A 27221-nucleotide genomic window follows, 5' to 3' on the forward strand; every position below is an offset into this window, starting at 1 on the left:
TAATCACTCCAATTAACCAATGAGTACGTAGATAAGAATAATACACAAATCGAGAAAAATAACAACAGAAAATGATTACAAAAGTACAGTTGAGGTCAGAATGATTAGTCCCCTTTTGAATTTTGAATTTTTTCTTTTTTAAATATTTCCCAAATGTTGTGTAACAGAGCAAGTAAATTTTCACAGTATGTCTGATAATATTTTTTCTTCTGGAGAAAGTCTTAATTGTTTTATTTTGGCTAGAATAAAATAAGTTTTTATTTTTTAAGCACTATTTTAAGGACAAAATGATTAGCCACTTTAAGCTATATTGTTTTTGATAGTCTACAGAACAAACCATCATTATACAATAACTTGCCTAATTACCCTAACCTGCCTAGTTAACTTAATTAACCTAGTTAAGCCTTTAAATGTAATTTTAAGCTGTATAGAACTGCCTTGAAAAATGTGTAGTAAAATATTATTTACTGTCATCATGGCAAAGATAAAATAAATCAGTTATTAGAAATGAGTTATTAAAACTATTATGCTTAGAAATGTGAAAAAAAAACTTCTCTCCATTAAACAGAAATTGGGGAAAAAAATAAACAGGGGGGCTTATGATTCTGACTTCAACTGTATATATACACAGACATAAATAAATAAACACATATAATTACAAAAAAGTCAAAATCTTGTATTTCCTCTGTGACCTGATGAAGACCTTGTAGATTTAAATGTAAGTTGTCCTATTAAATTTGTCTTTTGAGAGCTAAAGTGGCAGCGTGATGATTTTTTGGATTTTTTTCTATTAACTTTGGCACCCGCCTTCAAGAATTTTCTAGATGTGCGCACACTGATGTTTTTCCAACCTTTAAACCTAACTATACAACTAATCCAGTCTCTATAGCCTTACACATATCCGACCCATAACCAACCCTTAAACTCCACCCATACCACCAAAAAATGTCCAATCCTTAACTGTATCCCACACTAAACCAAACCTTAAACCCCTTCCATATAACTAAAAATTGTCCGTATCCATAACAATATCCCACTCTGAAGGGGGTCGCACACCAGATGTGCTAGGCTGCACCACGCAGCGCCATGCATTTTTAAATTCTAAACAAAGATTTCTATCAGGGCACGCACAATGGCACCGCAACTTGGCAGCTGCGCCCAGCTACGACTCAGGATACTGTTCATATTTCTGCCGTGCCAAAGAGTGCCACCTGAATAGTTTCATATTAAATAACATTCACATGTGCGCGTCAGATATGTGATACTTCTAACTGTCGTGGCGCATCCACTGTGCGACCTCCTTTACACAATCTCTTAAATTAACCAACCCATGCCACTAAACCTGTCCCTAGCCATAACTGTATTTCTATTAACTTAACACACCTCTAAACCACTCTAACCTTACCACTTCTCAAAAGTTTAAAGCAGTGTTTCTCAACCACGTTTCTGGAGGACCACCAACACTGCATGTTTTGGATGTCTCCTTTGTCACATCTATTAAAGGTCTTTCTGTCTCTGCTAATGAGCTGATAATCTGAATCAGGTATGTTTGGTTGAGGAGACATGGAAAACGTGCAGAGATGGTAGTTGAGAAATGCTGGTTTTAGGATGTATTTTACATAAAAGATGAATATTTTTATGCAAGTACATAGTAGTTACAGGCACCTAATATAAAGTAGGACTCAGACTGAGTTAGTACGATTCCACACCCGAGTCCCGAGTAAAACCTTGGTTGAATAGCTCTGTTCTAGATTGCTTGGTATCTGAGAAGAAAAAAGCTGGCCTCAGATGATCAGAGGAGAAAGCAACCGCTACTGACATCCACATTTAATCTAGATCTACAGCGCTACAGCACACACACACAGGCAGGAGGAAGTCCACTCGGAGAGTCACACACCGCTTCCCGGGTGCTTTACCTTGGCAGCGGCCTGCTCCTCTTCTACACCATCCCCAATAACAACATACACTACCTTCCTGCCAAACCTCTGCATTACGCGCTCAAAGCAACTCTCTTTGCCTGCAACATAGACAAGGTCAGAGGTCAGAGTTTACCTGGCTGGCTGCATGTTCCTCATCGCGCCCATCACCAATCACAACATACGTTATGTTAGTGCCAAACCTGGATACTATACGCTCAAAACAGCTCTCTTTACCTGCGGAAACAAGGCATAGATGTAAACCTTCACACACACACACACACACACACACACACACACACACTGACATGCACACATGCTTAGAGATGAGCGTTGTGTGATTATGTGAGGCATATAATAACATTTGAAAATTCAAAGTGGCAGTCGCTTTTGCACACGGTCAAACTCAGACCTTAAAAACGTAATGTTCTTGGCGTTTGCATGATTGTGAGTATGGCATTTCACATAATGGTTTCACATCAAACAAGGAGCACCACATCATTCAAGTATATTTGCGGGATGTGTCATCACCATTTTTATCTTGAGTTTAATTATTGTAAGATGCATTTGAGGTGAATTCTGTGGATTTACAGCAAAACAGGTTGCACATTCTACACCAATTTACATTTCACAATGCATTTCACAGTACGGTTTCACGGTAAACAAGGAACACCACATCATTCAAGTATATATGTGGAATGTGTCGTCACAATTTTTATCTAGAGTTTAATTATTTGAAGATGCAATTGAGGTGAATTCTGTGGATTTGCAGCAAAACAGGTCGCACATTCTATGTAATTTGTGTCACCCGGCAGAAATTCACAGTGTGTGCAAACTATATATGGACTATCAAGGGGGTCAGCATTTTTTGGTACATTATGTACTGCCTATACGTGCTTTAGTGAATCAAATTCATGTGACCCTGGAATACAAAAACCAGTCACAGGGCAGTTTTGGGAAATCAAGATGTGCATAATCTGAGATCTAAATACATAAGATTTCTAAAGATGTATAATTTGTTAGGACAATGTTTGGTTGAATTCAAACTATTTGGAAATCTGGAATCTGCAAGTTAAAAACATCTAAATATTGAGAAAATTTCGCAATGCATATTACATTTCAAAAATCCTTAGACTTTAGGCAGAGTTAGGATGTTCTGCCCGTGTTCAAGTGGGTTTCCTCCCAGTCCAAAGACATGCGCTATAGTGAATGAATGGGAGTGTATGGGAATTTCCCACTGATGGGTTGCAGCTGGAAGGGCATCTGCTGCATAAAACATATGTTGGATAAGTTGGCGGTTCATTCCACTGTGGCGACCCCAGATTAATAAAGGGACTAAGCCAAAAATTAAATAAATGAATGTATGAATCCTAAAGTTTCAGCAATTATAGATATGGAATGACTTGAGGAACCGGTAGCAAATTTCCAGAGATCAGATATAAAACAAAGGGAGCTTTGAATAAAACAACTGCATCTGTTTTACACGCAAATCAATATATCAGGTAGAAGCATATCAGCAGAAATATGTTGTTTTTAAACACAGAAGGGAAGAAACCCGCCTGTGAATGAGAACGGCTGTTCGTGAAGAAGCAGAACGAGAGAATAACCTGAACCCTGGAAGATGATAAGAGATCTGCCAATCAGAATCAATTCACCATGATCAGACAGAGAGTGAATGAGACTGTTGACCAGTTCATCCTGATCTGTTTTCATTTATGATTTAATGCTACAATGTGAGCCAAAGCATGATCCACATGCCCTCCCACAAACACACACACACATATACACACACAGATATCAGACTGAACTCTGCATTACCCTTGACTGCCGGAAAAGAGTAAAAAAACAATGTGAATGTAGTGTTGTCACAATACTGGAATTTCTAAGCTTGATACAATACCTTAAAAATATTGATACTCGATATGATTTCCACCACAGATTTAATTAAAATACCATTATTTGTGCATGTTCAATGCTCATATTTGCGAACATTAAATATGCCCCAACCCCTAACCCTAAAAAAATACATGAAGGAATCACAAAAAAGTTGTTTTTAACCAGGGATGCCCAAACTTTTTCTTATGAAGGGCAAAAGACTAAACCTGATTGAGGGCTATGGGCTGAAGTTAAACATAACAAACTATATTACAAGTTGCCATGGGTAAATTCCTAATATATTTAATGATATTTAAGAATAAATAGAAAACATTTTTAATCGTGTTTACATTAAAAGTACAATTTTAATACTTTATCACGTGATGCATTTATACATTTTATGATGAACATATTAGAATAAAAACTAACAATTGCATTTAGAACACAACAGAGTTCGATGCTGAACACACTAGTCAAGCTGCACATCCTTTTGCATTGTCTTGAGCATTGTCCTCTATCCATTGAGTAACAGTATGTCCATTTAAAAAATCTGAACATTTAATTGAAAAATTTAATTTAAGTTAGCTTTTTTAAAGTGCAACAATAACACAAACAAACAAACAAACAAAAGGTTATGTTAAATTAGAAATGAGAAACTCTATTAAAGGCATTCTCCAACCCCTACCCATAATTTTCCCTATGGGGTGGCTGGCCACATTAACGGTTACCATGGGGCAACTTCAGCTCGTGGGCCCTAGTTCTCTTAAAAACGGGCTTTGTTTTAAACCATGTAACATTATAAATTAAGCCATTTCCGCATGTTTTTTCAATTTTAATATTGGAAAAGGAACTACTATCTTAACTTTAAATTTAAAACATGATTGAAGAAGTGAACAGTCGATAACAAACAAATTGTAAGCGACATAATAATAAATGATTTTGTTTATTGTTGTTGATGATTGATAATGATGGCAAAATGTATCTCAAAGACAGGTCATTTGAGTGTTATTTAACATAGTTAAAGGCTAAATAATTTTTACAAAAGGGCAAATACATAATTTAGCCTTAAATTATAAATTTTAAGCTATCTGCTCATGTAGAGAACACTGCATTTATGCAGGTATTGAAACTGTAAAAAAAAAAAAAATCATATCCTTTCGTATATTTCTGTACCAATACATGGAAAGAAACAGAAGTGAACTCACCTATTTTGGTTGCGCTGTAAATGTTTTCAATGGGAAACGCAGAGCCCAGGCTGTACAACAGCACCTTAGCAAGAGCAGGTATTAATTGTGTCGTTGTCACCAACACATTAACACAGTTACTCCTGTGTGACACAGAGAGAGATTGTGATTTTTTATTAGGGATGCACAATATATAAAAAAAAATTGACATTGCATTTTTTTTTCTCTGAGATAAATATTGCAAAGGAAATACAAATTTACCAGATGACCTAAATAGCTCTATTTGGAAAGCCATTCATTTGGATTGATAGGGATGATACATATGATAAAGATACCACAGTCATACATAAACACAATTAAGCAAATGTTAAAGTGACATAAATAGTGGGGAGAGTCTAACAGCATTCGGGTGCAGACATTGAATAATCAAATGTAAAATAACATTGTATAGTCTTCATCAAATAAGTAATTCAATACAATTGATCTTTACTAAACTTCTTTATCCATTATTAAATGCTTTAAAGCCTAAAAAAGGATAAGCAGATGATAAACTTTTACTCTGTTATGGTTAAATTCTGCAGTGTCTCCACAAATCTTACGTTTTGACCAGTGCTTTCTGGTCAACTATAATCCCAACTCAACATTGCATATCTTGCAATGTGACTATTGCGGACACACACATTGCTCACACGATGCTCAAACAATTAATGTGCAGCTCTAATTTGTATTATATTCTGCTGTTTAATCTGTGATAGAGGCTGATGATGTATGAAGAGACAGACCTGGAGCTGATGATTGACAGGGACTTGAGCGCACTGGTCAACCATGAGTCCGTGAGTGCCTCAACCTCTGCCCTGAGCTGAAGCCACGCCTCTCTCTTAGCCGGACCAAGCAACCCTGAAAAAAACGACAACATCATGAATAAAATATCATAACTTATAGATATATTATTTCATGAAGATAAATGAAAAATAAACATAAGAAAAAAACATCTAATGTACATAAAATGTTTTTAATACTTTTAAAGAGCCTTCCAACAAGACTATTTGATATATATTGCTTCAAATTTTCAAAAATAAATAAATAAATAAAAAGAGAAACTGGCAAATTTATTTATGATTAGGCTCATATTTTCAACTGGAAATGTAACCTTTTTCTATTTTAACCAAAAACTTACAATGCAGATCTTTTATCTGTTATTTTATTCATTCTATTTTTGTTTATTTATTTATTGTAAAATAACTTGCTTATAATAACCAGAATACTGATAATGTGCAACTTTGTTGACTGGATACCAATATAGTTATTGCTGTAGTTATCTTTATAGAGATTATTCTTCAATCTTAAAACTATTTAATTATTATGAATTCTGCAATCACAGCAGGTTTGGTAATTTTAAGGAAATCTAGAACTAAAATATACCTAAATTAATAAAAAATAAATAGATCTTAAAATATAATTTAAATGTAAAATCAACTTAAAATTTAATAATAAAATGAAACTGAATTGAATTAAAATGACTTAAACTATAACTAAAGCTGAAGAAAACTGCATTCATATTTAAATAAACATAAATGTAAGCTAAATACTAATACAGCAAAGAAACAAAAGAAAACAAAAGAACATCACTACTAAAAAGAAAGCTAATATCAAAATGAGAACTGAAATACAAAAATACAAAATATGAACGACTTCTACAACAGTATATAAATAATACCAGATTTAATCTTGTACAAATCCTCAAAGTTATACTCAGGGATGGGCAGTATTTATGATACGAGTATTTTAAATACGTATTTCAAATACAAAATAGTATTTTGAAACTTGTATTTGATGGGTTTGATGAAAATGGCTTAATATTTTGTATCAAAATACTTTGTATTACTTTGTGTCTTGTATTTTTAAAATACTGTAAAATACTTTGTAAGAGGTCTACAAGATGACTTCATAAAAATGCAACCTCACATTGATGCTTTCTCAGATTTTTGTCTAGGCTTAAGATCAGAAGAGAAAATTAAGAAGGTGATCAATGATTAGAGTATGATTGGAAATTATGCAACACACATGAAGAAAATAACAGACAAATGGCATGGGTATATTTAAGAGCAAGTCAACAAATCACTGAAAACAATATACTGCACAATGGCTAGACCAGTAATATATAACGCCAGTATAGTGTACAATTTGGCATCAGCACATTTGCTTAGTAAATAAGATGGAATAAAATATCAGTCCTTAAAAACAGGATGAGAAATAGCACATAATTGTTCTCAGTCTCAGCGCTGCAGGTGCAAATGCAGAGGAACTTTAGACATACAAAACACCTAAAGATGGTGTTCATTAAGGAGATAAACCTTTCCAGTTAAAGAAGAACTGAAAAACACTTGGGAGAATAAATGTACTGCACATATAATAGTAGTTTGAGATGGACTGCTGATGTAGAAGGCAAAAAATTAAGACGAAAAAAAAAAAAGTCCTACAGTGGTGATTCCTACTATACTTCACTGGCTGTTTCAAACGCCAGCAGCTGATCTTCAGGTGCACTGTATAGTTAATGAAGAGGAGAGATGACTGTGTAAAGATGGCACAATCCAGTATATTGAACACAGTTATTTAATAACACTTCAGTCTATACTGACTGACTAGTCCCATTACACGGCAGCAGGATGTATATGAAGAGTTTATTTGCAAAAACAGATATCATGTTTTATGTTGTGCATTGAAAAGTACGATTGCAAAAAAAACACCATTTATGGAAATAACTAAAACTGGAGATTTTAGTAGTCCATCTTCAGAAATCATGTTTGTACATGAAGTATTAAATAATTCAATTACAAAAAAATATATATTATTAAAACGATTTATTAAAAAAAGTCAACAAAAATTAAAATAACCTCTTTATATATCACTCTTTTAAAATATAAGACCGTAAAGAGATGGTGTCAGTTTTACTGGCCACTAAATGGATGGAAACACAATGAAGAGATATACAGTACTACAGTTTTCCAACTCATTATCTGCATTACATGGTTTTTACAGTGATTAAAGAGATAATTTTCAAGACAAGACTTTCTGTATGAAATTTATACTAAAATTAAAGAGTAACAAAAGTTTGTACAAGAGTAGAGATGAATGAGGTGGCAGAGAAGCTGACTTAAACTTGCTCAGAGACATGCCGTTGCTGTCAAACATTGTTTATTTCACTAATATTGATCAAATAGGCCTATTGACTGAAGGTTAGTGAAGAGATGCTATTCTCCCATGTAAAATAATTTTGTAGTATTTTCAAAATACAGTATTTTATTTTGATACTCGTTGTGGCTATTGTACTTTGAAGTTTATTTTGATACATGTAAAAATTTAGGTATTTGGTATATTATTTAAAAAAATACATTTGAATGTATTTTTGCCCATCCCTGGTTATCCTCAAAGAAAGCTCACCTCCCACGTTGTTTTTGTAGGTGCAGTACAACTCCTTGACTCGTCTGTATCTGAAGGCTAGTTTCCTCATCCAGTCGACTCCACCACGAACACCTGTGGCGAGGCAGAGGCTAGCGCTTGTTGCAGCTGCATGGAAGCCATCAGTGGCAAAACTGTAAGTACTGTTGATAATAACAATGACAACCTTGTTTTACGAACGAGTAAAGCACAAATTCAAATACATATTTATTAACGGAACATATTTAAAAATTATTTAGGTTTACTGGTCTGATAATCTCACCCGAGGTCTTGTCCGTTATCATCGGAAGAAGCGTCATCGATGTGCACCTGGTCGCACTCCTGTAAAAATCAACATGACATATTTGTACAGTTTAACCAGCAGAGGGCGCATAGACACACTGACAAAAAACACAGGTGAGAAAGAGAGACAAGACCAATACAAACATTAGTGATGCACTTGCAAACACACATATATTATTTATAAATGTATTATTATTATTATTATTATTATTATTATTTTACTACTATTTACTGTACTTACTATGTTAAAAAAAAAAAAAAAAAAAAAAAATATATATATATATATATATATATATATATATATATATATATATATATATATATATATATATATATATATATATTACACACACATGTATGTTTTTTTTTAATGTAAACTTTATAATGCTTTGGCAATACATTTCTGACATTTGTCATGCCAATAATGCAATTATTGAATTGCATTGAGAGAGACTGTTTGTTTACCTCTAAGTCATTGAAAAAAAGATGTGTGTCTGCAAGATTGAAGATCATCTCCTCCATCCTTAACCCGAGAGTTACAGCCAACGGAGGGTCCTGAGAATGCAAAAACAGTAAATTATTAGCACAAAATTTACAGTATTTCTAATTTCATACTTTCATTCTCATCACCAAATTGCTGTGCATCTTTTATTCCTTTAACAACATTATAAGGCATACTTCTGATACAAAATCACTGAATAAAAAGCATATTAAATTTATTGTTCTGTCACAATACTTTGGGCAAATTTGAAGGCAGCTGACAATCCTTGAAATCAGTGTCAAGTTCAGATTAATAAAACTTTTCATTAAGATGCCAGATGGAGACAGAGTATCTGTATAGACAGCTGGATTACGTTTAAAGATCAAATTAAGAACATATCCTAACATAATATGCAAATGGCTGTAAGCAGATATAAAAAAAACAACCAATCACAATTTAATATTCAAATAAGACAACGACATGATTGTGGTTGGGGTTATATTTTAATAGTTCATAAAAAAACAGAGATTATTATTATTATTATTATTATTATTATTATTATTATTATTATTATTATTATTATTATTAATAATATGATTATATTCAAAGTTATTTATGAATTCTGAACAGACATTTACCAGATTAAGGAAAATTAATAAAAATATTGATTAAGCAATTGAGTTAAGTTATTAAGGTAAAATAGCCATCAATCCTGCAGTTTTTGCTCAATTCAAAAAAGATTTTACTCTGGAAAAAATTCCCTTTCCCTATGCAAAATGCTTTAACATGAGAATAAAACTGCAAAATGTCTGGCTACAGTGTATAGTATAGTGTTGTGTTCAATAATAGCAGTGAATTCATACTTTAAATTGTGTTTATTTCCATATTTTGAATACAAAGTTTATTCTACATCAAAGTATTGAGCTATTTTGTTCCGTGATTATTTTAAGGAGGCAAATACAAAGTAAATTAATTAATTGATTAATCTGTTAAAATTAATTTGAAAAAGTATACATATTTTCCGGCGATGCAGTGGCGCAGTAGGTAGTGCTGTCGCCTCACTGCAAGAAGGTTGCTGGTTCGAACCTCGGCTCAGTTGGCGTTTCTGTGAGGAGTTTGCATGTTCTCCCTGCATTCACATGGGTTTCCTCCGGGTGCTCAGTTTCCTCCACAGTCCAAAGACATGCGGTACAGTAGAATTGGGTAGGCAAAATTGTCAATGTGTGTGTGTGTGTGTGTGGATGTGTCCCAGAGATGGGTTGCGGCTGGAAGGGCATCCGCTGCGTAAAAATGTGCTGGATAAGTTAGCGGTTCATTCCACTGTGGCGACCCTGGATTAATAAAGGATTAACTAAACTGACAAGAAAATGAATGAATAAATAAATATTCTCCTCGTTACACTGAAACACTTATAAAAAATACACTACAGTTCATATTACTGAATTAATATTTGTATAGAATATTCATTGGTTTTGATAACTGCTGCACGTGTTGCATTGAATCGACCAACTTCAGGTACTCAGAAACAGAAATTTCAGCCTATAATGAACAAACTTCTCCACAGTTTCTATGAATTTTGGGTTGGCCACTTCATTACCTCAATTCATTTTTTTCACACCATGATTCTTATGCCACCATGCTTCACAATCTTCACAGTGAACTGAGGCTTGAATTTAGTACCTGGTCATCATCTGACAGACTGTCAAAGAATGATCACTAGATCCAAAAAGAAGATTTTCCTCTCATTAGTCCACATTTCTCTTTGCATGAGTCAGTGTGTTCCTTGGCAAATATAAAGCGATTCTGCATATGCAATGGTGTTTTATGGGGGCTTCTTTCTGACAGCTGGGCTTCCATTAAACATCTCCTTACTGTAACTGTACTAACAGATCATTTTAGATCATCTTTGATTTGTCTGGACATGGATTGGATGGATCTTTGCTATTTGTACTATTCTTTGATCCATTTTAACTGTAGTTGTATATTTTCAGCTGTATATGTATTCTATATATAAATTACACACACACACACACACACACACACACACACACACACACACACACACACACACACACACACACACACACACACACACACACACACACACACATATATTATATATTATTTCTTCTATCTTCATTTCTTCTTTCTAATATATATATATATATATATATATTTGTTCATTACATGGGTTGAAATATCTGTTTCGGGGTGCCTGAAGTTGGTCAATTCAAATTTGTTATCAGATTAACAATGAATATTCTATACAAATATAAATTCTGTAATTTGAACTGACAATCATCACCTCAGGTACAGCTCTACAGTGCTTTATTCAGTGTTAAATGCTAACAATGTGAGCTTGAATGCCATTATACATTACATTTATTGCCGTACTACTGAAAGCAGCAGCAGATAGTTCACCTTAGATCTTGAAAATAAAATAAACTGTTTAAAATTGAAATTTAGAACTGACTCACATTTCAGGGATTCAGCATGTACATAAAATAATATTAAAGTGGTTTAATATGTATTAATAAGATTATAAACCTTACTATTTCACGAGTGAGAGCATAAATTTCTGTCGTGTTTCGTCTAGTTCACTGCCAAATTGTTTATCACTGCAAATCTCCTCACGTTGTCAGGACACGGGTTACAATGTAACTTGCTCACCTAATGTTTACATTTGTAATATTTATATTATTTGCTAATTTATAACCTCATGTGGAACCCTAAATCTGCGTCTTATTTCCACTGTCCAACAGAGGTCGCATTTCAGTCACGGGCGCATGCTTTGAGAGCCTTTCTGAATGAATGATATATGCAGTTTTCCACTAAGGGAACCCGGAGTGCTGAAATATAATGGGCTAAACTGGCATTGGGCAGGTTAAAGAGACCAAAACCAAATGTTTTGCCAGGTAACAGACATTTTCAAAGCAGAATATCTGACTTCACCATTGTTTTTCAGATAAATAAGAATGATCACTTGGCATGTTTCTTAAATATCTGCAAACATATTATGGTATTTTTATCCTTTAGAAGAGTCAAAAACTTACATTCAGCACCTTTTATTTCAACAGTATATTTTCTTTGAATTCATAAAATATCTTAATACTTTGATGAAGAATCGAATGTGTATTCAGAATATGGAAATAAACATTTAATCCCTGCTTCCATCAAATGATTACAGACACTACACTTGACACAGACCATCAGACATTCTCACCCTTTACACACACACACTGTTTCTGGGAGGACGGGAAGGGCACCCAGCTGTAAAAATCATCATATGTGATGGAGTTTGTTGGCTCAGAGCTGATTGGCTGAGACAGTGAACGAGAATAGAAAACCATACACACACACACCCAAGCAGACAGTTAATGGTGAATCTGACAGAGATTGGAAATGATGATTCAACTGTTTGAAAATGTTTCAACTTAATCTAAGCATACATTTAAAAATAATTGCGGCCATTTTTTCCCCTGTCAAAATAAACAATTCAAGACATGCTGGCGCAGAACTGCTTTTCCCACTAGTGAGCTGCTTATTTCACAATCATGCCGGTGATAAATCTGTAGATCAGTGTGTGCTGGTGCTTCAGCATGACAGCATGTGCAGTGTGTGTGTGACAGGAGTGCCTAAGAACGGAGGCTTTTCATCGTCACAGAGTCTGCAGAAATAGATGCAGAGCCGCGAATAGCTGCAGCTGTCTCTGCGTCTCTCACCAACTGAACGACAAGAAATGAGGGAAGGTGTCAGAAGAAGTCTGACGCTCCACACTTCTCAAGCCCGGCCATCACTCTCTGCTGAATCCAATCATTCTGTCCTTCAGCTATATGACTATGACAGAAGTGCACACCTGAACGAGTCCAAATATTTAGATTTGACATTTTCCACTGCGTTCTAGAGAAATGATTTCTGTTTTGCTTTTAAGATTATTGGACAGCATTTCAGAAGAAATTCTATGTTTGTTTTTTTGCCTTATTTTTTTTTTATTCAGTGCATTTCTAGCCATTATTTGTCTCAATATGCATATTAATTATCTCAATATGCAAATAAGTGGTGCGGCAGGTGCACATGCTCAAACAAAATAACAAATGCACCAGTGAGATTATTTTAGATTTGTGCACCAAATGTACTAGGGCTGTGAAATTTGGGGAAAATATATAATTCTAATAAATTACTTTAAAAAAAAGGGAACTGAAAATACAGTATATTAAATTCAACATTTATTCAAGTTTGCTTTAAAATATTTACAATTTTTTCTCTAGAGCAAACAGTTAGCTCAAATAAAACTACCTTACCTTTCTGTAAACAAGTTCAAATTAAATCAGGGAGATGATGTAGCTTATGATAAAAACAAAAAACAAAAATGATAAAAATACAGAACACTCAGCAAACTAAAATGACTGATAAGAGGCAGATTGAAAAGTTCTGATTGGACAGAATAAAAGTGTGGTCACTCAATGGACTCTAGTAAGACTATTGCACACAGACAGCAGTCACACATTTGCTCTGGGTTGGGGAAATAATACATATATACTCCATATCACAGCCTCTTGTAATAAGCTAATTGCATTGTTTCAAATTGCGTTTCGATTTTGATTAATCGCACAGCCCTTAAATGTACAATCACCATTTTAGAATGACTAACAATAATAGTAGATAAGACAATTATCTGAACTGAAAGCATAAATCCAGGCTATGATTGTAAGTCTCAACAAAATTCAAAACTTTGATTCAATTCACTGATGTAGTTTACTCTGTCAGCGCATTTCCTATTAAATTTTTATTATTAAAATATTTTTTCGTGAAATTTTTACCCCAAAAACTTTAATTTTTTAATTTTAAAATAACTAAAAAAACTATTAATATTGTTGCAACTTAAACAGTAGGCTTGAAAATGAACATTTACATAAAAAAATTGAATTAAATAAAATTTAATGTAAATGTTAGCATGATTTTGCTTTAACAGTGATATAAAAAAATTATTTTTTATTTAGTTTTGGTGTTATTGCACTTACATTTAAAGAAGTAAATACATATACAGTGATAGTATTATTACTTATTAAAAATTTATTAGAGAATCTTGGTGTTATTTTGGAGTCAGATATGAGTTTATGAGATATGAGCATACTATCATCTCAAAAATATTGCAAGAATCAGATGCTTTGTTTCCAGTGAAGACTTAGAGAAACTTTACTGTAACAGCCTCATCACTGGCCTTCAAAAAAGACAGTCAGACAGTTGCAGCTTATCCAGAACACTGCGGCCAGGATTCTGACCAGAACCAGGAAATCAGAGCACATCACACCTGTCCTCAGGTCTTTACACTGGCTCCCAGTTACATTCAGAATAGATTATAAAGTATTATTACTTGTCTATAAATTACTAAATGGCCTAAGACCTCAATACATTACAGATATGCTCACTGAATACAAACCTAACAGATCACTCAGATCCTTAGGATCATATAAATTGGAAATTCCAAGGGTTTATTCAAAGCAGGGTGAATCCGCCTTCAGCTACTGCACCCCCCGCTGCTGGAATCAGCTTCCAGAAATGATCAGATGTGCTCCAACATTAAGCATATTCAAATCAAGACCTAAAATACATCTGTTTAGCTGTGCCTTTACTAAATGAGCACTGTGCTACGTCCAACAGATCGCACTATTATGTTTTTTCTCTTCTTTTCCAGTCTTTTATAACCTGTTTAAACACATTTTTATGTTAACCATTTTTGTTATTTGTTTTTATTTTCTTATACTTGTCTCTTTTATTCATGTTTATGTAAAGCACTTTGATTTGCCACTGTGTGTGAAATGTGCTATATAAATAAATTTGCCATGCCTTGCCTAACACCAAGACAAAATCATTATTGTTTTTGATAAACTAGCATTCTGAAACATGTTTTCAGACCCCAAAACACTGTTCTAACAACCCAATAACAGCAGATATTACACTTCATTACACAAGCTGGCATTGATTTTAAAATATGTATTTGTTTGTGAACCAACAATCAACTGTGTGTACAACCCAATGCTGTTTAAAGGAAAGTAAGGAAGCCTCCATAATGTCATCAGGAAGGCAAAAATTTCTGAGTGGATCAGCTTGTGTAAACCTTTTAAGTCTTTTCTCAGACACATGAGAACTGTTTAAAGTATTAACAAAACCTTACATGTTGTCAGCTAAGAATGAGAGAGTCCGTATTGTAACTAAAATGGTTCACGTGCACAGTATGTGTGTTTGCTCTCACCTTGCCATACTTTTGTGCATAGGAGCCAGTGAGGAGTGAGTGAAACACAATGATCGTCTCATCCAGATCCCAAACAAACACCCTCTGTAGAAACAACACAAACATGTTTGATCTCAGTAAACAAACAGCTATTATAACACTCTATCTATCTATCTATCTATCTATCTATCTATCTATCTATCTATCTATCTATCTATCTATCTATCTATCTATCTATCTATCTATCTATCTATCTATCTATCTATCTATCTATCTATCTATCTATCTATCTATCTATCTATCTATCTATCTATCCATCCATCCATCCATCCATCCATCCATCCATCCATCCATCCATCCATCCATCCATCCATCCATCCATTCATCCATCCATCCATCCGAACATACCTCAAGGTCACTGTCAGGTGGTGGGGAGGGGTTGTTCTTTCTGCCCCGCCCTCTTGCTTTAGCCCCACCCCCTCTGCAGGCCCGGTCCTCCATCTCCTTGATGGGTGTAGATGGACTCTGCCCCGCCTCAAACTCACCTACAAATGGGGAATCAAGAAACATTTATGATAATAATAATAATAATTATTCCTTACATTTATATAGCGCTTTTCTGGGCACTCAAAGCGCTTTACACACAATGGGGGGGATCTCCCCATCTACCACCAGTGTGCAGCATCCACCTGGATGATGCGACGGCAGCCATTTTGAAACCAGACCGCACACCACACACCATCTGATTGGTGGAGAGGAGACAGTGATGAAGCCAATTGGAATATGAGGATGGTTAGGAGGCCATGATGGACAGAGGCCAGTGGGCAGATTTGGCCAGGATGCCGGGGTTAAACCCCTACTCTTTTCAAAGGATTTTCCTGGGATTTTTACCAACCACAGAGAGTCAGGACCTCGGTTAAACGTCTCATCTGAAAGACGGCGCTCACTAAGCAGTAAAGCGTCCCCGTCACTATACTGGGGTATTAAGATCCACACAGACTGCAGGTTGGGCGCCCCCTGTTGGCCTCACTAACACCACTTCCAGCAGCAACCTAGCTTTCCCATGTGGTCTCCCATCCAGGTACTGACCGGGCGCAGCCCTGCTTAGCTTCAGTGGGCGACCATGTGAGAGTTGCAGAGAGCTAGCTGCCGGCGATTATGAGACAATCAAAAGCTTTTAAAAGCTCCTCCCTTTACATGCTTGCCCACACTGGAGGATTTAGAAAAATACAAAAAAAGTCTTGTAAAATACAAAAATAACGATAATGCAAGGCTGTTGCCTAATTTAATCAGTGGATCTTAAATAAAAGCATGTACAGTCTCATGTGTTTTTTTTTATGTAAAAAAAAGAAAACACATTTTATATAAGTCATGAAAGTGGGAAATTGGCACGTCTCGTATAACTTTGTGTGTGAGCAAATGCACTGTAATGAACTTTGCTGAACTGCAGCCAATCCAAATCACTGAGAAATGCAGCTTTAGGACCCCACTGAATTTTGGGCCTGCTGGACAAAACCCCCAATCACCATTGCTCTATCTAACATAATCAACAACTACAGGACACAAAACCTTCGTGCCAAAAGTCCTGCAACAGAACATTCAAACATCCATTCTGAATTTCAGCTGCGCCGTTTACTTCTCCGCTTGAATGATTGACTTTAAACTACAATGGCAGTGTTCCCGTTTTTGACACATAACAGACACAAGCAGAGATTTTAAATTTGTTTTTTGCATTTTATAACAAAAACTACATATGTCATGATATTGCCGTTAGTGTTCAGGTCAGTTTTAGCTTTTTGCTAAATGTGTTGCTTCGCTTTTTAATTTAGTTTTTAAGCTTAAATGAAAAGAGAAACTCTGAAACTGTTCGCCGTTTACCTGGATTCAGGTCAGCTGCTTGCCCTGTCATGATGGGGTCCTGCAGCTGATAGGTGGAGACTGAACCTGTGCCATCCAATGAGCTGTTAGATGTCATATAGGAGCCGTAGGAGGAGGTGGAGTAATACTGAGCATACTGATTCTGCCCAAAAGTTGTATAAGAGGGATATTCCTGCTACAGACAAGCAAAAAAAAAAAAAAAAAAAAAAAAAAAAAAAACGATTAGAACAATAACAATCATTTAAATGCATAGAAATATTCATTCATTATGTTCATTCATTATCATCACTGGGGATTTGGTAATTTATTCCATTCACTTTTGTTCAAAATTTTGAATATACAGCAATATATAGGTTCAATGGCTATTCATACAAAACTGATACCATGAATGCATTTTGTTAATTATCACTTAACTTAATAATGTAGGGACATTTTGTCTTGAAAATAACAACTTAAAAAGACTTGTACTTTACCTACAGTGCATCCTGAGAGTATTCATAGGGCTTCACTTATTCCACATATTTTTAATGTTAAAGCCTTTTCCAAAATGGATTTAATTAATTGATTTCCTCAAATTCTACACACAATACCCCATAATGAAATTTTTTTGAATGTTTTTAGATGAAAAATAACATGTACATAAGTATTCACTGCCTTTGCCGTGAAGCTGGGGAAGGTTACAGAAACATTGCTGCTCTGAAAGTTCCAATGAGCACAGTGGCCTCCATCATTCGTAAGTGGAAAATGTTTGGAACCACCAAGATTCTTCCCAGAGCTGGCCGGACATCTAAGCTAAGTGATCGGGGGAGAAGGGCCTTAGTCAGTGAGGTGAGGAATAACCCGATGATCACTCCGACAGAGCTCCAGCGTTCTTCTGTCTTCTGTGGAGAGTGGAGAGAGGAGAACCTTACAGAAGCACAACCATCTGTGCAGGTATCCACCAATCAGGCCAGTATGGTAGATATGGTAGTATGGTAGAGAAGAAAGCCACTCCCTGCCTGGAATTTGCCAAAAGGCATCAGAAGGACTCTCAGACCATAAGAAACAAAATTCTCTGGTCTGATGAGACTAAAATTGAACTCTTTGGAGTGAATGCCAAGCATTACATTTGGAAAAAACCAAGCAGCGCTCATCACCAGGCTAATGCTATCCCTACAGTGAAGCATGGTGGTGTCAGCATCATGCTGTGGGGATGTTTTTCAGCAGCAGGAACTGGAAGACTAGTTAGGATAGAGGGAAAGATGAATGCAGCAATTTACAGAGACATCCTCAATGAAAACCTGCTTCAGACTGCTCTTGACTTCAGACTGGGGCGACGGTTCATCTTTCTGCAGAACAATGACCCAAAGCACACCACCAAAATATCAATGGAGTGGCTTCACAACAACTCGATGAATGTCCTTGTGTGGCCCAGCCAGAGCCCAGACCTAAATCCTATTGAATAGCTCTGAAGAGATCTGTAAATGGCTGTACACCGTCCTTGTCCATTCAACCTAATAGAGCTTGAGTAGTGCTGCAAAGAGGAATGGACAAAAGTTCTCGAAGACAGGTGTGCCAAGCTTGTAGCATCATATTCAAAAAGACTTGTGGCCACAATTGCTGCCAAAGGTGGGTCAACAAAGTATTTAGCAAAGGCTGTGATAACTTATGTGATTACCTACATTAAATGTAATGTAATGTGATTTTTCAGGTTTTTCATTTTTAATAAATTTGCAACGATTAAAAAAAATCTTTATTCACATTGTCATTGTGGGGTGTTGTGTGTAGAATTTTGAGGAAATAAATTAATTTAGTTCATTTTGGAATAAGGCTGTAACATAAAACAATGTGGAAAATGTAAAGCGCTATGAATACTTTCAGGATGCACTGTATATATTTTAGGGTTTCAATTATCATCAAATAATTCAACAATAAGTCAAATTTTCACCTTATTCTTGTGTTTATCTACTAAGTTAGCATATAAAAAAAGTTAAGCTGAACGCATAAAGCACGGATTGAAAAACTCTGGAAAGAAGGCATTGAAGGATGTTATTTATTATTCTCTCATTAATTTGTACAAAACGTTTCAGTTACACAGAGAGTAGATCAATTATTTGTCAACGCTGTCGCTGTGATATTTTAGTGAATTTCATTAACAAGCATAAAATTCTGTTTTAGATATGTGGTATCTGGTTTGAGGTTAGGATCTTGAGTTAAAGCACAAAATGTTGGAAAATCTCAACACGCCTACTGTCAACTCACTTGGTGGTTTAAACAATTTTACAGTAAATTAAAGAACAACTATTGACAGAATCAAATCAGAATCAAAACGTTTAAGCATTTTGCCATTTTGCATAAAATATTCAGTTTAGTATACATTTCACATTTGTTGTATTGTCATTTCAGTTTAGGAAAAATGAATGAAAAATGCTTAAAATGTATATTTATTATACATAAACTGATTCGTTGCAACCTTTTACATATTTGGATGTTCATAAGTTGCTCATAATTATTTAATTGTTTAAATGATACTCAAAGGCCTTCAATAGGCTTTTAATGTCAAATTAGTGATATAGCATGATAGGAACATTGCCATAAGTGAAGTTTGATATACTAATTTCGAGAGGAGAATGTGATATGATTGATCACGGCTGGTCTCTCATCTGCAATCATTAATAAACAAACAGATTAATCCAAACCTACAATAAATAACCCATTTCACGTCACTTCCTTTATCATCCACCCCATTTCCCCCTTTCCTCCTTTCTCAGGGGGAGCTCTCGAGAACTACCGAGCTCAGGGTTCTCTCCTGGGACAGCATGCTATACCTGCTATTAGTATCAAGCAATATCTAAGTGTAAACTCTTGAAAAGGTCAATGTGCGCTCAGTGGACTAAAGCAATCATTCATAAGTTTTTGTAGCCAATTTACTGTGAATGAAATAAACACCACAGTTTGACATCTAGCTTTATAATTTAGCATAACGCGAAATGTATATAGGTTTTCTCTTTATCTTGAATAAAAAAGAAAGAGAGGGAGTTGATAATCGGGGGAACGATAAAGGGAGAGGAGACAAGGCAACAGGACTGGAACATACAGATTTCTGGCTCCTCCACACAGAGCTTTTTATCACTCCCTGACTCCTCTTGTATCTTTGAGCGAGAGAGTTTTACATGTGGATCTCTTACGGGAGGCAACTCTAAAGCTGTCACTGACTCACTCGCTCAAGAACACGAACGGCGCAGTAAAACGCTCTCCGAGAAACTCCACTACTGCGTTCACTCTCATTTCATCCTAATTCCGCTTACTCCTTCATTTCAACCATCGCCAGAGCCTTGCTTTGTTTACACAGCTAAATTCATCAGTGGGAGTCAGAGTGTAGCTGGGTCCTTTTCTTTGGCAGCACTTTTAATCATAAAAGTTTAGGGAAACATTAAGTCCTAAAAGCATCAATTCTCTTGCATGAAGGATGGTGACCTGTTCTCTGAGGCCTAGGTTGTTTTGTAAGGCTGGTCCGGTGCTGAACTCTGACGTTATTGGTGTTTGTGTGCGTTCATCTGTGCATGTGCAGTTGTACCTGTTGTGTGGTGAAATTTCCTGGGTTGGAGTTGTTGGAAGTGTAGAGACCAGGAGAGGTTGTAAAACCTGAACCTGCTGAGAGAAAGATAGAAAATACAAATGACAGCATTTAAATGAATGCAAGTTGTGAAAGAGACTTGCAGCAGGCATCACCAAAAGCAAAACATCAAAATAGATAAATTATAGATCTTTTATTACAACTTACAAGTTTCTTTGTACAGCGATTTTTAACAATAACTGTAGTTTCAAAGCAGCTTTACAAAAGGTGCAAAATACTTACAATCAAATTAAGTTAAAGATACAAACAAAAATAAGTTATTATATACAGGCAAAGTTAACCTGTAATTTTGTAGCATACACAGTTGAAGTCAGAATTATTAGCCCTCCTTTAAATTTTTTTTGTTTGTTTTTAAATGTTTCCCAAATGCAAGAGCAGAAAAACAGAGCAAGGAAACTTTCACAGTATGTCTGAAAATATTTTTTCTTCTGGAGAAAGTTTTATTTGATTTATTTTGGCTGGAATAAAAGCAGTTTTTAATTTTTTAAAACATTTTAAGGTCTACAATATATGCCCCTTTAAGCTATATATTTTTTGATAGTCTACAGAACATTCATTCATTCATTTTCTTTTCGGCTTAGTCCCTTTCTTCATCCGGGGTCGCCACAGCGGAATAAACCACCAACTTATCCAGCTTGTTTTTACGCAGCGGATACCCTTTTAGCTGCAACCCATCCCTGGGAAACATTCACACACACTCACACTCATACACTATGGACAATTTAGCCTACCCAATTCACCTGTACCGCATGTCTTTGGACTGTGCATAGGGGAAACAGGAGCACCCGGAGGAAACCCACACAAACGCAGGGAGAACATGCAAACTCCACACAGAAACGGCAACTGACCCAGCCAAGGCTCGAACCAGCGACCTTCTTGCTGTGAGAGACAGCACTACCTACTGCGCCACTGCGTCGCCCAGTCTACAGAACGAACCATCGTTATACAATAACATGCCTAATTAAGCTATTATGTCATTTTAAGCTGTATAGAAGTGTCTTGAAAAATATCTAGTCAAATATTATTTACTGTCATCATGGCAAAGATAAAATAAATCAGTTATTAGAAACGAGTTAATAAAACTATTATGTTTGGAAATGTGTTGAGAAAATCTTCTCTCGGTTAAACAGAAATTAGAGAAAAAAATCAACAGGGGGGCTAATAATTCTGACTTCAACTGTACACTCACCGACCACTTTATTACGTACACCTGTCCAACTGCATTAACGCAAATTTCTAATAAGCCAATCACATGGCAGCAACTCAATGCATTTAGCCATGTAGACATGGTCAAGATGATCTGCTGCAGTTCAAACCGACCATCTGAATGAGGAAGAAAAGTGATTTAAGTGGCCTTGAACATGACATGGTTGTTGGTGCCAGACAGGCTGGTTTAAGTATTTCAGAAACTGCTGATCTACTGGAATTTTTACGCACAACCATCTCCAATGTTTACAGAGAATGGAACAAAAAAGAGAAAACATCCAGTGAGCAGCAATTTTGTGGGGGCAAACGCCTTGTTGATGCAAGAGGTCATAAGAGAATGGCCAGACTGATTCGAGCTGATAGAAAGGCAACACTAAATCAAATAGCTACTCGTTACAACCGAAGTATGCAGAAAAGCATCTCTGAATGCACAACAGGCCCAACCTTGAGGCAGATGGGCTACAGCAGCAGAAGACAACACCATGTGGCACTCTTGTCAGTTAAGAACAAGAAACTGAGGCTACAATTCAAATAGGCTGTGTGACCATGTCCATCCTTTTATGACCACCGTGTGCCCATCTTCTGAAGGTAACTTCCAGCAGGATAACGCACAATGTTATAAAGCGTGAATCATCTCAGTCTGATTTCTTGAACATGACAATGAGTTCACCGTACTCAAATGGCCTCCATAGTAACAGAGTTTAATTCAATAGAGCACCTTAGGGATGTGATAGAACGGTAGAATCACATCATGGATGTGCAGCCAACAAATCTGCAGCAACTGCATGATGCTATCATGTCAATATGGACCAAAATCTCAGAGGAATATTTCCAGTACCTTGTTGAATCTATGCCATGAAGGATTAAGGCAGTTCTGAAGGCAAAAGGGGGTCCAACTCGGTATTAGTAAGGTTAACTTAATAAAGTGACTGCCTGGTTATTTTAGGTGATGTCTATGAGTACATGTTTAATAAAGTGCATTTGTGTATTAAGTGTTTGTCTTGTCCTCGAAGTCCCCAATTTGTTTCTTCAATGCAAAATTTGTTGGTTGGTTTCTTGATTAATTGACCCACAGCCAAGTCTCAAAACATTCAAGCATCAAAGAGCATCAAATAATGCAACTTAATACCATAATAGTTGCTTATAATGCATGGTTATTATGTTGTTCTGAAGATGTAATGGTTTGTGAAAAACAGATTTTTCATTGATAATTACCAGTTTTGTTTTAATTCTTTTAATATACTTTTAGTTTCTATTAGCATTTTTTATGTTCAGTTTTCATTCCAGTTTTTCTCTTTAGCAGTTTTAGTTATGTGCTTTTGTCATTTATTATTAGCTTTCTTTCAAATAATTACATTGATTTATGCTATCATTTTTTGCTTCATTTTTTCCAAGGCAACATTTCTATTTTCTTTTTTACAATATCCAACTAATATATTTATTTTACATTCATTATAATTAACAAATTTTTATTAGTTTAGTTTATGATAATATCCCAGATAAGCACAACCAGAAAAAATAGAGCAAATGGCATAAAATCTTAATTAGATCAAATGGTTTAAAATGGTTTAAAATTAACTTTAGCATTGTACATAACCCAATCTGATGTTTTATTTATTACTCAGATTTTACAAAAAATAGTTCCTTTTATTGTATAATGCATAATGATTGTTTAGCAATGTCTACTATAATGTGCCTGACAAAATATTACATGTATAAATGCAAATAATGATAACAATGGCCTTTTTTAGGTGAGCTGCACCATTAAAAACATCAAATTCATGTAAAAAATGCACAACACACATTTTTGATTATTATTGTCTTCTTATTAGCACAAGGAGTAGGCTTATTTTGACAATAATTTTCCTTAAAAAAGGAATATTGTGTTCTTAATGGTCATTTTTGTAGCATAGCCATATAATATGTATACCTGGCATCTGATAGGGGGAGTAGGCTGTCTGTCCGGGCTGAGGGGTGGTAAATCCAGGACTGTAGCTGAGCCCTGACTGCAGGGTTGATTGGGTCTGTGTAAGCCCTCCTTCTGTCTTTATCCCTGGCAACATCACCCCCAAATCTGTAGCTCAAGATCAAGAGAGTGGACCTGTCAATCAAACTGCACACTAAAAGTCCTTTTGCATGATTCTACATCAACATTTACATGAAGTACAATAAATTCTAAGCCTTATTATCGCAATTGCAGAGTCATAAATATGTACAAAAAAATGCATGTACAAACATGAACAATTTAAAAATATATCTCTTAAAATTGATTTGATTGGTTTATTGAAGTAAAAAATAAAAATAAAAAATCGGCACACTGCCACTTCAGCTCTCAAAAGAGAATTTTAATATTAAAATGAAATATTATTATTGGTTTATTCAGAGTTTCTCTAGAGATGTATAAATAGATAAGCCTTTGAGCAATATATATATATATATATATTTTTGGTCATTCTGTAAACTTCTGATGACATTTCTTCCAAATGTAAAATAGAAATGTAACTTTTTACATAAAAAGATCAATCGTATAACTAAATAAATAAAGAAAATTATAAAAAATTAATCACACCTTTTTTTAAAGATTAAACAAATATTAACATTTTACTCAAACTCATCAGTATCTACTGTAGTGAATCCGGATAAACAGTGAAGTGGTCTCTAAATTTTTTTATACAGTATAAAAACAATGGTAAAAACCTACCATAGGTGGAGAGGCCGTAGGGTGGAGTCGTTTGCGAATAGGGCGTGTAAACTGTTGACTGCTGCATGCTGCTGAACTGTGATTGGCCTGTGTAGGCTGACATGGGCGGAGCCACAGGGGTAGTGAGGATGTGAGGGTAAGGCCTGCCAATCAAACACAATCATAACATTTATTTCATTAGATCAAGGATTGCAACCATGTTGACAAAGTGCCATTATTAATTTGGCTGGTTCATAACTCTGATGAGCCATAGAGAAAATGGTTTTAGTGTTATCAATCTAAATTATTCATAAACATGTCTCACTTTGAAGGGTAGAGAGGAGGTGAATACTGGTGTGCCGGCCGGGGACTGAATCCACTGCTGCTTATGACTATACAAACGTAAAGAAAATTTTAAAAAAATTAGCTGGAGAGACTAAATCATTTTTACATGCACAATGGCAAACACACACCTAAACAATGGGATGTATCCGCAGTCAGGACTGTACGTCAGTTGTCGTTGAACTGAATGTGTAATTTATTGCACATCACAACCATAAAATAAAATGTGTGCTGGACTTCTTCCAATTGAAGGGAATTTGCCAAGAGTCTTCAGTTCAAATTCAAACACACACACATACACACTGTTTTGATTGACAGTTCACAGCCTTTTTCAGCAGCTGGATTTAATTTAACAAACAGCAGAAAAAAATAACAGGAACTATTCTCTCGAAAACCTTCTACTACATCAAAGAGTATCCTGGTTCCTCTTGCTACCTTCTTTTTCTCTTCTCTCTCCTTGAGCCCTTCCTTCGATAAAACGTTCCCCAATTCCACTATTCCATCTATTTTAATCAATGCTGCTTCTTATTTTTCAATAAAATGTCTGAATGGTATTTTTCTAAATTAAAAAATATGACTTTTTATGACTATGACTTTATTAATTGTTTATCTTTGGCTTCAATTTATCAACTTATCTTTGGCTTCACCACATAATTACATCAACATTCACATCACATATCACCAGTTCTGGGAAAGTTACAGTACTTGAAAAATGTAGTGAGCTGAGCTATTAGCTAGTCTACTTAAAATGTAGCTTAACTACACTAAGCTACCCTCTAGGAAATGTAGCAAGCTAAGCAAAAAGTTACTTGGCAAAAGTAACTTAGCTACATCTATGCTTTTTTTTCCATAAGTGATCAATAAAACTGTTAATGAAACATATGAGGCAGAATTATTTAGTTCAATTACCTATGGCAAATAATATGCTGTACTAAATAGAAACAAATCATAGTATATAACAGCAAAAAAATAAAAAATAAAAAACAAATCCAACAAAACCAGGTGTTACACATTTAAAACACTATAGTAATTTGTAGTAAAGGGAAATATTTAGGAACAAGCACTATATTGTATATATATTTACAACTCTTCATTAATGAATAACACTAACGTTACATAATATACTGTCATTAGTAACTATCATGAACTAATAGTAATTACCATAGAATACTTTAGCCTTTACAACTTATTGTACTTCACTATTGTCTAGTTCAAAAACATTATAGTACTTACTATAAATTACTAAAGTATTTTTTGAGCACAGCATCTGAATTAACATTGCTGCATCTTAACATTTACTGCTTGAGGCATGGTCACGAGGAATCCTGCTTCAGAAATAACTGTTCTCATGATTTTTATATATATATTTTTTTACTAAATTAACACACTAATTTTGGTTCGTGCAACACATTTCAGTAAAACATTTACCACTTTGTAATGTTCCCATTCCTCTTCACAACACTTAAAAGACATTTAGAGACTGAAGACACCAAGTGATGAAGTGTTTCAGGTGTAATATTGTTCCATTCTTCCTGCAAACAAGCCTTAAGGTGGGAAACAGTACAGGATCTTTGTTTTCGCATTTTGCAGTTTAAAAGGTGCCACACATTCTCTATTGGAAACAAGTCGGGACTGCAGGCAGGTCAGTCAAGTACTTGCTTCCTCTTCCTCTGCAGCCAGGAGTTTTAATGTGTGCAGAATGTGTATTTGCATTGTCTTGCAAATAACCGATATATTAGCTGATAAATATAAATATTTCAAAATGTTTGTACAGTGAACAATTGATTTTATTTAAAAAACTTCATAAAAGTTTGAACAGATCTTGAAAAAAGCATATTCAAAGCAAAAAAAAGCAATAATTTCAAAATTGCAAGGTGATTGACTGTTGCATAAAAATAATAGGTTAAAAAACAAAACGTGAGGCAGGCAATTCTGTACAATGACATCATTTATTGTGCTTAAAAATATCAGCGTAGTTTTGACATCGGACCGACAATGATAACATTAAAAATAGCATTTACCGGCCGATAACCATATAGCCACCGATTTATCGTGCATCTCTAAAAAATA

General features: G+C 35.1%; 1 protein-coding gene across 50 annotated transcripts in view; it reads right to left on the reverse strand.

The window, feature by feature from the left end:
* The window catches only part of eya4 (EYA transcriptional coactivator and phosphatase 4), a 167659-nt gene that overhangs the window by 6644 nt on the left and 133794 nt on the right, over positions 1–27221 (reverse strand). For 5 of the 50 annotated variants that reach the window (XM_073938403.1, XM_073938387.1, XM_073938401.1 and 2 more), the window contains 13 exons: positions 25135–25201; positions 24831–24973; positions 24060–24203; positions 20864–20940; positions 17308–17482; positions 15838–15974; positions 15451–15534; positions 9182–9271; positions 8697–8755; positions 8417–8577; positions 5758–5872; positions 4997–5118; positions 2053–2153 (listed from right to left, as the gene is read on the reverse strand). In XM_073938403.1, coding sequence (XP_073794504.1) covers positions 2053–2153; positions 4997–5118; positions 5758–5872; positions 8417–8577; positions 8697–8755; positions 9182–9271; positions 15451–15534; positions 15838–15974; positions 17308–17482; positions 20864–20940; positions 24060–24203; positions 24831–24973; positions 25135–25201 — 1475 coding nt within the window. Of the gene's footprint in view, positions 1–1916; positions 2154–4996; positions 5119–5757; positions 5873–8416; positions 8578–8696; positions 8756–9181; positions 9272–15450; positions 15535–15837; positions 15975–17307; positions 17483–20863; positions 20941–24059; positions 24210–24830; positions 24974–25134; positions 25202–27221 lie in introns of all 50 variants that reach the window. The other 45 variants (XM_073938411.1, XM_073938393.1, XM_073938378.1 and 42 more) reach the window with 17 other exon arrangements.

Source organism: Danio rerio, chromosome 23 (assembly GCF_049306965.1).
Source record: "Danio rerio strain Tuebingen ecotype United States chromosome 23, GRCz12tu, whole genome shotgun sequence".
In the NCBI taxonomy this organism is placed as follows: Eukaryota; Metazoa; Chordata; class Actinopteri; order Cypriniformes; family Danionidae; genus Danio; species Danio rerio.